The following is a 12,067-nucleotide window of genomic DNA, read 5'->3' on the forward strand; positions in this document are numbered from 1 at the left end:
TCAAGTTTGGAGAAAACAACAAGGTGGATGGTGGATAAATTGGCATCACCGATATTTTTGGGTAATGTTAAGATTTGTGGAAATATGTCTCAAAATTTTATTTTCCAACAAAATTTTGAATTCCAGACGTGTCTCACCTGTGAGACACAAGATCACATTTTCTCGGTTTCTATGCCACTAAATTTATTTTATATCATTTTTTTTTCTGGAAGTTGAGTAATTCTACCTAGAGAAATTTAGAGAGACTCAGAGAATATTCATAGATTTTTAATTTTATGGATTGAGTTCATCTTTGGTTGTAATTTTAGTTTTGAAAAACTCTTTTAAACACATTGAAATTGCGTGTAATTAGGGGTGACAATTGGATCCATTAAGACAAAATTCATCCAATCCATCCATAAAAAAATCCATCCACTACATAAAAATTAAGTTAATGGATTGAATTAAATCCATCCATTTATAAACATGGATTGATCTAATCCATCCAACACATTTTAATGATCCAATTGATTTTTTTATCTAATTTTAAAAAATAATTTTTTTCATATATCAATTTTTTTTTTGAAAAATAAAAAATAACTTTTTTTTCGAAAAAAAATAATTTTTTTTGAAACTACAAAAAATTGATTTTTTCCAAAAATTTTAAAATCATTTTTTTTGAAAAATACCAAAATTTGATTTTATTTTCAAAAAATTTATTTTTTTACGAATATAAAAAAATTATTTTTTTTCGAAAAAAAAACGATTTTTAAATTATTTTTTTCGAAAATACAAAAATATATTTTTTTTTGAAAAAAAAATGATTTTTCTCGAAAAAAACTGATATTATTTTATTAAAAAAAATTAAAAAACTTTTTGAAAAAAATAAATTTTTCAAAAAAATAAGTGATTTTTTTCAAAAAAAAAAAAGGATGGATGGATATCCATCCACTAAAAATATGATAATGGATGGATTGGATGAATTTTATTCTTAATGGGTGGATTGAATTTGATATTTTTAAAAAACTTTTAGTAGATTGTTAATGGACTAATTGATTTGTTTTAATCCATCCATTAACGATTCAATCCATATCCATCAAATCCATCCATTTTGTCATCCCTACGTGTAATTCATGTATTTAGAGGATGGGAGATTGAATCACAAATTTAACTTAAAAATATGAAATGTTCATATGAAAATAGAGATCTATTTTCTTACAACTAATTTGTAATCACCTGAATAAAACTCTTGATTGGTAGTAGTTAATAAGAAAACTTCTATATCTTTCACAATATAATCCCTTGTTTCATTTCATTTATCTCTTTACATTAAATAATTAAAAATATTAAAACTAAATTTATAATTAATATAATATTGAACTTTAAAAACAACATGTAACTAGAAGTAAAAAATATCTACAAATAAACAAATCATAAGAAACAGATAGAACAATACATTAGAATGATTTTGGAGAAATTATCTATACACTCAAAGATAAAGGTAGTAGACAAATATGCAACTCTTTTTTTTAAACCCTTTTAACAAAAAGAGACCCAGTAATTCGGAGTTTCAATTAACTCTCTGAATTTTAACTAGGATTTGTAACTAGGACCTAGTAATTCTATTGTTGTTGTCGTATTTTGTCTTGATTAATTTCATCAAGAATCATAATTACTGCCACAATGAAAGCATAATCAACATTAGGATACACTCTAACCATGAGATTATCTTTCCCATACTCAACACTTTGAACAATGTCCTTCTTATGCATCTACATTCAAACAAAATATCATTTGCAAGATTAGAATCAAATACATAAAAAAACATGCAATTTATCACAAGACATAAATTCATTGGTAAGGCTTACTTGTGCAACAATGTTGTGAGAATCACCAGCATAAACAACACAAGATCGTTCAAACCAACTTCCTTTGACCTTAAAATCACTTATATCTTCTTTCATGTTATTAGCTAAGAACACATCTAATTTGATCTTAGTTTGAAACATGAGTGATCTCTTTACACTAAATATTAAATCATTCACCTCTGTGCTTTCACCTCGAAAAGCTTCCCATCTATCATGTCCTTTCATTACCTATAGTAAATAAAATCCATTTAATTGTTAAAATTAATTTAACTATTATATAGGAACATTTTACATCGGATGAAATAGACTTTTCATATCGGGTGGCCTTCTTAGGTAACATTGAAGTAACATGTGATATTATGACAACTCTGTCACTTCACTTTTCACATCGGTTCTGAAGCTCAACCGATATAAAATTTCTTGCTTTTTCACTCGTAATCGAGGGGATAGCCCTTGAATCCTACCTCGGTCAAATATTATATTTTGTACTAGTGTAAATAAAATATTTTTCATGAATCTTATACAAACGATACAAAGATCAAAATATAGGAGAGTTATTTGAGAAAAGATATTGTCAAACCTTTCGTCTGAGAGTCATGACGACGGATTTTCCGGTGGCATCAAGTAAGAGACGATGATCATGGAGAGAGATGAGAGAAGACTTAAGGTTGAAAAATATTTTGCCATTAATATCCGTGACTATGAAGTTATCGGTTAATGTTGTGACCTTTCTCATAATTGATAGGTCAAGATAATGAGGAACAAGATACTGAGGACCAATGATACTGTTGTGGTGATTTGATGCAGATGATTGTACTCTCTTTTGCATGTTTCTTTGTTTGAAGTTATACTAATTGTTGGTTTAAACTTTGAATTTGGAAGGTAGAGTTATCACTATATGCATATGTATTTTACTTCTATGGTTCATTTATATATACAATGCTATTTGGTTATATGTAAAATAAAGTAGCATTTGTATATTATTGTGTTTGCATCCGTGTTTGACTTGTATATATGAAATGGTCAATGGCGAAGTTTAAAGAGGGCTATGAAGTGAAGAAGACTAAATATTGTTGAACGTTGAAGATATTTTAATATAAATATTTCTTGGGGAAGTTTTCAAAGATGTACGTGAGTGATGGGTATGAATTTGTGTATTTAATTATTCTAGATGTTATGGGTCTACTAAATGTAGGGAAAGAGGACAATTTTGAAAATGAAAGTTGAAAGAGAAACAAGGTCAGGTCATATCACTCAAAGGAAATTTTAGCATATACTGCAACAATTATCTCTCTTACCCCAACAATTATAACATTGTGTAAATAGGGGCTAAATATATTTTTGTCTTTATAAATAATTTTAATTTTTATAAAAAAATTCTTTTAAATTATTTTTAAAAAATTTTCGTTTTCAATTTTAGTCACAATCGTCTATTTGTTCTAACGGAAGATGACGTGTCACACCATGTGTCACGTCACGTCACTTAAAGTCAATTTTAAAAAAACTAGTTAGATATAAGGGATTACAAATCTTCCAAAATGCTTAAATTCTCTAAGACATTGTTCAGAAGTTGTTAGATAAATTGTCTGAGAGAATTTAGATATTTAAGGAGGTTTGTAACCCTCACAATCTAACTATTTTTTTTGTAAGTTGACTTTAAGTGATGTGGTGTGACATGTGGCGTCTCGCGTCAACTTCCGTTGGATCAAATAGATGATAAAGACCAAAATTGAGGACAAAATTTTTTAGGAGGATCATTCTTTGAAGAAAATTTTTATAGGGACTAAAATCGAATTTTTGATTATTTGTAGGGACCAAAAATATATTTAACGCTATAAATAATACAACTTTAAAAATTTCCATTTTCTTTTTCTCATTTCGTTTTAAACACTTTCTTTCATGTGTTGGAAGTTGAAAGAATTAGAAGAAAGCTTGAATGCTAGAAGTCTTGCATAGAAGTTGTCTAATCCACGCAGTCTCCCAGAGATCTTGAAGATAGATTATTCAGTCCACATATTATATTCTCGAAAGTCTTACAAGTAAGTTATTGGGTTCATTCAGGATTTATTGTTGTTCATTGGAGAACTTAGACTTAAGTTATTCAGTCAATTGCAAATATATATATAAGGCCAAAAGTCTTATACTAAAGATATTCGATAGTCAATTTTACTTGGTCGAATGACTCTAGTTTATCTTCACTCTAGAGAACCAATTTGAAGAGGATTTGTAAGGCCCCAATTTTGACCCTAAGATCCCTCATGCAATCTCATCATAACCATTAGCATTGGGATCATATCTTGGCATCCTCCTCACCCCTCCTTCATTGGGTTTGTTTTGTGAGAGATCACCAAGTACTTTGTGATTATATCATACTTGTATTTTATCATTTCACTAACCAAAATACCAAAAAAAATATGTCTTTGCATTTGTCTAACTCTTTTGTAGGAAGGGCATGATTCCATTGATTCATCAAGTTCACATCTAGGGTTTAAAACCCTCATGAACAAAGAGCACAATCAAGAATTGATCCAATAATGGTTATGAGCATCATATATGAGTCCCAATATTCTCTACATGCTATATTGATCAAGTTTTCTTCAAGAGTTTGAGGGTGATTTGCCTTGGAAACCCTAGTTTGACTGGGTATCTTGAGTAACTTCTCCAACAAGCTATCTCACCAATTGATCAAATTTCTCAAGGGGAAATTCAAAATTTATCATCTTATGCATATATGACCTACCATGAGCCAAGAAAGTCAAGAGAATTAGAAGTTAGCAAGTTGGTTGATGGTGGTTGGCCAAATGCATTCATCTGATCAAAACTGGGTCTCTCCTACAATTTTCACCATATGAAAATGATTCCAAGAGAAAACTTACTCTAAATGACATTCCAAACAACTTTCATGTTAAGACCTAGAGCTAGTTTTGTTTGGAAAATCATTTTCTATGTTGAAGCATTATAGGTCATTTTGTCTAAACCCTAATTTGAAAGTCAACTTCCCAAGACCATAACTTGCTCAATTTTTATGAGATAAAAGATTTACAAGTTGCAAAATCAAATTCAATATGTCTAATTCAACTTTGATGTTTGGAGTGGGAGCTAATTCAACTTTTTTGAGCATGTGATATGAGGTTACATTATAGGTCACTTTTGACCTATACCATTGACCAAGTGATTTTTCCAAACTTCAAAAATTCATAACTCTATCATTTCAAATCCAAATTACATGAAATTTATGACCATTTTGAAGGTATTTGAGATAGCTACAACTTTTAAAAAGACACTTTTCTCATTTGGAGCTCATATAAAAAGTTAAGCAAGGTGGAATATTGAGACATATGACTTGACACTTAGAAAACTTTTGATATGTCAAAAATTTCCAAACTTCCACCTCAAATTTCTCCAAGTTACAAGCTCCAAATGAAAACGTGTTAAACATGAAAGTTGTTCCTCTTGATCTCACCTTTCCAAAGAGCTCAAATTCATTCATTTTGGACAAGGAATGCATAGGCTGCGCATGGCATGAACATGGTGTCAACACTTGGCAAGGATCAAACTTCAAATCCAAATGCACACTTGCCTTGCAATCCAAGATGAATTCAGACTATCTAACATTCATTTGTGGACTTATGGAAATGATTTTATGGGCCTATGCGCACCCATGCACCCATGCATCATCAATGACCAAATTTGGAAAGTGATTTCAAGTGTGCAAAAAGCAATGGATTCAGCTATAAATAGAGCCTCATATGCTCAGCAATCAACAGACATTCGCGCCAGATTTGATCCTCCGTCTCTAACCCTCACTTTGCAAAGGATAAACCTGAGAAATTCATTTGAATTTGAGGTTGAATTTCCACTATTTTGAAATTCAAATCTCCAGGAATCCACAACCTTGTAAGCATCCAATCCTTCTTCTGCAAGCAAGTGGAGTAAGATCAAGCACAAGCAAGATCAAGATCAGTTGAATCCAGACCTCCATTGAAGGTATCTTCCAGAAATTTTGATCTCTTCGATTCTCTCAAATTCTTGCTCAATTCTATTGATTCTTTGGTTGTCTGAAGTCCTACCAATGTAGGCAAGACGATTGAGTTACTTTGAGGCCAAATCGAAGCAACTCAGTTCATGTACCTCAAATTTCAACTCCATGTATCTCTCAATATACTTGGAGTTAGAGTGAATTGAGGCCAGATTCGAACTCAATGCCATTTTTACTTTGAAATCATGTCCTTGTTTTTAATTTTGGTGTTGGTTGATGTGTTGGCATCTCTCACAACCATAAGGCCCATCTTATTTGTTTTAATCACGATCGTCCCTTTTAAATACCAATGTTATGGCGCGCTGACTCATGTCCATCGTGGATAGCGCGTTTCTGGCCACTTGATCTGCCACCTCAATTAATGAGGGAGATCAAGTGGTCCACGTTTTTTCTGATATTTTATTTTTCATTTTAATTGCATTATTTTCAATAATTCATATTAAATTCAATATTGATCCAAAAAATATGGGATTTTCACCAAAAAATTTCAAAAATTTTTCTCTTTCATATTCTGAATTAAAATTATTTTTTGGATCATTATTAATATTTTTCATGAATTAATTGATTTTGCATTTGTTTTTAATTGTTTAAAAATATTTTTAAATGTTCAAAAATCATGAATTTTTTTCTCCAAGGTCCTTTGACCTTGTTTGACCTATGGTAAATCTCATGACCATTTCTTTGGTGTTTTGATGAGATTTTAGGAATTGGACAAACCATGTTTAATTTAAATGCACTATTTTAGTATTTTTTAATTTGAATAAATGCCAAAAGAATTTGTTGACCAATTGTGATGGCTTGTTTATGTTTAACTCCTGTTGTTGGGCCTTGGTCAAGGTTGATTTGACTTTGTAAAATTAATATCATTGGATTTAGGGGATTGATGGAATGTAAATTCTATCTCCCAAAATGAATGGATGATATTAATTTGGTAAAAGTCCTCCTTTGACCAATTTGTGTTTTGATCCATTCCCCTCCCACTTCATCTTATTCCCTTTCTTCATTAATTCGTTCCATTTGGCCTATGACATCTCAAAGTCCTAATGCTAGTTAATTGAAAAATTGACATGAGTATGGATGAGATTAGGTCACACCTTTTGCATATTCTTTTTGTGTGTGGTATGTTTCATGAGCATAGTCCATTATACTATGTCTCTAACATGCATTAACACCAAAATTCTATTGCCCGACCTCAAATAGTTGTGACTTCTACATAAGTCCAATTACGATTGCTTAACATAGCGCTAAATTTATGACCTAAATGACATAAGCATTCTAGTTAGTGAGATTGTAAGTCTCCCCTCTTTCATGGTATTGTGTGGAAACTTGGTCTTCTTTCCTTCATTTGGAAGATGTTTTGGTTCAAGTATTCATGCTTGTGATAAGTGGGTTGAGTGTTCTCCAAAGAATGTCTTGAAATGAAAAGCAAAAGCAAAACAATACAAACTTCTAACCAATTAACTACTAACTTTTAATTTCAAGTTTTTACTTTAATGCAATTTACTCTTAGCACTCTATTTCATTTTCCATTGTTCATGTCACTCTAATTGTTTATGTTAATGCAATTTTCACTTTGTCCATTTGGACCATATTGTGTGATATATTTTGTTTGTGTATACTTTGCTTGTTTGTGTGGTCTTTGACCATTAATGTACATAATAATAACAAAAACTCTAAAAAACTTTTGAGTGGACTGCTGGCTTGATCTTGGACAAATGGACTTAGAATCTAGGCAACCTTCCTAAGTTAAAGGACTTGGACAATGCCAACTTATTGAAGAACCAAGTGCTTGCAATTTGAAATTCATCTGATATATCTTTGAAGACATCTCTAAGTTCATCTGCAACATGATCATTGTGAAGTTGTTATTTTGAACATGTGACTTGTGGAATTCCTCTGTTGCATGGGCTACTTTGAAGAAGATCATGGAATTGATAAGCTTGGATGTAGCCATCTTTATTTGATGTCTTGCTCTTCAAGATAATATAATTGTGCATTTGTGTGTTGCTTGATTCTAAAAGTCCAAGGGAATTCTGGGTTTCTATTGACATTCTTGTCTATTGGATTGCTACCCATTTGGTCAGATCTTTTCAACTCTAAACTTTTAATTTGGTGCATAGGATAGTCTCTTCATATTCTCCCCATTTCTTTAATTTCAAAATCTCTCCCTCCATTTTTCAAAATCTTCTTTGTGTGAACCATTTTTGTTCTAAACTTTGACCACTTTTTGCAAAAAAGCTAGAAACTTTGGCCTTATGCCATTGCATTTTCAAACTTCTTTTCTTAAATCAAGCTTGTAAATAAACTTAACCATACTTGACTTAAACTTTCAAAAAGCCAAAAAAAGAACTAACTCATTCAAACCATTTTAGGCCTTTGTGCCTTTCAAACTTAAATTTTATTAAAAGCAATGCATCCACTTTGAAATTTGTATCACGAACTACGAGGTTTTGATCCCTCATTTTTATGTTGGTACGTAGGCACAAGACTAAAGGTCTTGTCAAACACAAAAATATAATTAATGAATTCTTTTCTCATCCCCCATTCTATTTGTTTGTAAACATCACTTTATACCAAGTACATATGCACACAAAAAGGGCTCCCTAGGAATACCTAGGACACTTTGGGTGCTAACACCTTCCCTCTGTGTAACCAACCCCCTTACTTGTGATCTCTGACTTTTTATTAGTTTTGATTTGAAAACTTCTTACTTTTGGGTTTTGTTCGTACTTTTTCCCTTTTCCCTTGGAAACAATAAAAGTGCGATGGCGACTCTTGTTATTTGATCTCTAGCTTGTCAATAGCTTGATGATCATGAATTTCCCGCTACAAGATTGATTTCAAACAAGTATCTTCTTTTGTTGAGAGATGACATCCAAGTACATCGTTATTTCATATTTCATTTGGTGAAATGAAGATCCCTTTAGACAATATATATATATATATATATATATATATATATATATATATATATATCCATCTTCACCTTCTGATTAAGGGTGATTTCTGAGATGCCCCACCCCACCGAGTATCAACAAAGAAGGTGTTACTGCTCTTTTTGTTGATCTTCTTGGAATGACCATATATGAGGCTTCACGAGAGGTCCCTTCTTATAGGCGTCCACATTATAGTCTAGAGTAGTTGCATACTCTATTTGAGCGCCACCAAGGTCTTGATTGAATCAATTATGTTGTGAGAGCTTATATGTAGATGTTGGTCGGTTGCACCATTTTGCATATAAGAGTTTTACTCTTGTACATGCAAAATATCTACCACTTTTTAGGAACCCGACAACATGCGGTAGATATAGTTATGGCACGACTACTTTGTTCACGCTCTATAGACTTTTAGAAGACAACTTTATGTTTATCTGCAAGCACCTCAATGAATACGCCACTCTTCTACAAGTATTTTTTTTACTATTTATTTTTATTTTTAATAATGTATTTATTCATTTATTATTGATATTATTAATGTTGTAATAGTGTTGGATACATGATTATTTTCTTACTGTTAGTAAGAAAGCAGATAGCCAAATCCCAATTAGTAGTAATGGACTTCCTCGAACTATGAGATGTATATATAAGTAAGGAACACTAAAGGTCGATAAGTCAAGGAGTTTTTTGGATGTGCTAAAACTTATTGGTGTCATATGGTGCTTTTTTGAGACCCATAGATAAGAACAATCATTTGATTAGATATGTGTATGTATGTATATATATATATATATATATATATATATATATATATATATATATATATATATATATATATATATATATATATATATATATATATATATATATATATATATATATATATATATATATATATATATATATATATATATATATATATATATATATATATATATATATATATATATAATATATATATATATATATATATATATATATATATATATATATCTATATATATATATATATATATAAAATAGTGTGGCACAGTTGTTCCATACTTGTATATGACATGTGTATACATAAGTTTGGATTTAGACAATATATACAACCTCCACCTTCTGATTATAACACACATGATGTTGATGTTGAGTGGATTGATTACTATTCTAACGTGCATAAGGTGCTTGGCCCGACAAGTGTCGATGTTGGATACTTGGAGTGATATTATAGAGTTTCATATTCTCGGTTGGTACCACACCCTTAGGATGCACAAAGAGTAGTGATTGTTTGTTTAACTTCAAGTTGTTGCTCATAGCCTCCCAACCTTTGCACAAGTCACCTATATTGTTCTCCAACATCTAGTTTAATTTCCAATGGGCATACTCAACCCTAAAATGGAAGAAAACATCAAATAAGCAGACTAAAACCTTAAAATGATAAAAAAAAATGAAATAAATATAAACTATAATGACTAAAAGTAAATACATTTAGTCGTGGTGTTGCCCAAATGTAGCACTCGATTGATCCATGCTCAGAAAAATATATGCCTATGAGGAGCCAACCATGTGTCATTCACATGATTAATTAATCCAACATAACTATCATAAACTTGCTCAATCTATTGCAATCATTGATGATACCCCACCTCATCGCTGGCTAATAAAAGTTCAATCCATAATGTGTTTATCACCTCTTACATATCACTCACAACATATTTCTTGCATGTTGCTTGAACATTTTTGTTGATGTGAAATTGAAAATGAAAATTAACCAGTCCTTCGAAACAGAACTTCAATTGCTTTCATCAAAGCAAGATCTCTATCAATCAAAATAACTTGTGAACATAACTCTTCTTTCCTAAGCAATTGTTTCATCTTATCAAATACCCAACAAAAGTTCTTCGTCTACTCATATTCCATATAGACAAATTGAACAACAATGTCAACTCAGTTGACGTTATACCACCAATTTCAAACAAATGATGCTTACATTTGTTTGTCTTGTATGTGTTGTCCATAATCAGCACAATAGGAAAATAATCAACAACTTGACTAAATCTGGGTGGGCACAAAAAATATCTTTAACAACATTTGAGTCATCCCTTATTCTACTCCAATAAACATAATTTATATCATCCATCATCTTTAAAAAATGTTGTGTCTCTGTTTTAGAATCTTTGGTCTCTTTTTATAGTTTACTCTTATGTTTATATATTTGAGTGATCTGAGTAACATTCTTCTAGTCTCGATCTTAAACGGAGAACAATATGTGTCTGGGTGCAACCTGATACTTTGTTAAATCAACAACATGTTTATGCTCATCTCAACCTAAACGACCAACAAATGCATGACCTTTAAATTTATGTGATAAATCCTGTTGTGACGTTCATATTTCATATAAATCCTTAATGTGTAACAAAATGAGGCCTAAATATATCAATTGCTATGAGGTCTTTTAAATAGTTTTGTAATATGTCCTTCCGATTATCTCTTTTACTTATACGAATAAACTAATGAGTCCTTAAATGCATTAACTTATTATGTAGTTACTCTTTCTACATCTACGAAGTGGCACTGTTTAAATGGCTAGGGATTAAATTAGAAATAAAATAAATGTTATAAAAAAAACAAAAGAAAAATTTAATGGTAGAAAATTATATGTGTGTATGGTATCTCTAAAAGGATAGGGGATACTTAGAGGCCTTAGTAGGGTTATTACCGTTAGGGCGTGCTCATGGCGGTGAAAGGCTCTATATGGTGGTGTTTATGACATATATGTGTAATGTTGGTAAAGTTATGATTTGTCTCAACCTATATGAGAGGCGTATTTATCGAAGCTCTTGGGCCTAGGATTTAGTAACCCTAAGAAGCGATAACCCCCCCCCCCCTCCCTTAACTGGGGAAGACTACTAATCACCTATTTTCAAGGGAGTCGTGGTATGACTCGTTCTTGTATGACTAGTAGGGAGATAACAGTATCACACAAATCATGTGTCCTAAAGGAGAGACACATACTCTATAAAGGTAGCTCCCGGGCGATGCCCTACTAGGCAAGGACCATAGCGTCGTCCCTATTTGGGACTATCACAAATATAACATTACACGGTCCCTCAAGCATGAAGGCTTGTAAAAAGGTGGAGCGATTTAAGGTTTAATTTAGAATTTATCTCGTGGTATGGGGTGAGTCTTTGAATAGAAGATGTGTCCCTTGTCTTGGGCCGTGGCCCTTTCAAATGGGAGGCGAGTCTCTCATATAAAGGC

At 31.5% G+C, this 12,067-nt stretch overlaps 1 protein-coding gene across 1 annotated transcript; it reads right to left on the bottom strand.

The window, feature by feature from the left end:
* Positions 1-1,413: 1,413 nt before the first annotated feature.
* Positions 1,414-2,762, bottom strand: LOC127108116 (protein LURP-one-related 15). Its single transcript, XM_051045530.1, has 3 exons — positions 2,428-2,762; positions 1,848-2,075; positions 1,414-1,751 (listed from the first exon to the last, which is right to left on the bottom strand). The coding sequence occupies exons 1-3, from the start codon at positions 2,674-2,676 to the stop codon at positions 1,602-1,604; spliced, it is 627 nt and encodes a 208-aa protein (XP_050901487.1). The 5' UTR covers positions 2,677-2,762; the 3' UTR covers positions 1,414-1,601.
* Positions 2,763-12,067: the final 9,305 nt, after the last annotated feature.

This window comes from Lathyrus oleraceus, chromosome 7 (genome assembly GCF_024323335.1).
Source record: "Lathyrus oleraceus cultivar Zhongwan6 chromosome 7, CAAS_Psat_ZW6_1.0, whole genome shotgun sequence".
NCBI lineage: Eukaryota > Viridiplantae > Streptophyta > Magnoliopsida > Fabales > Fabaceae > Lathyrus > Lathyrus oleraceus.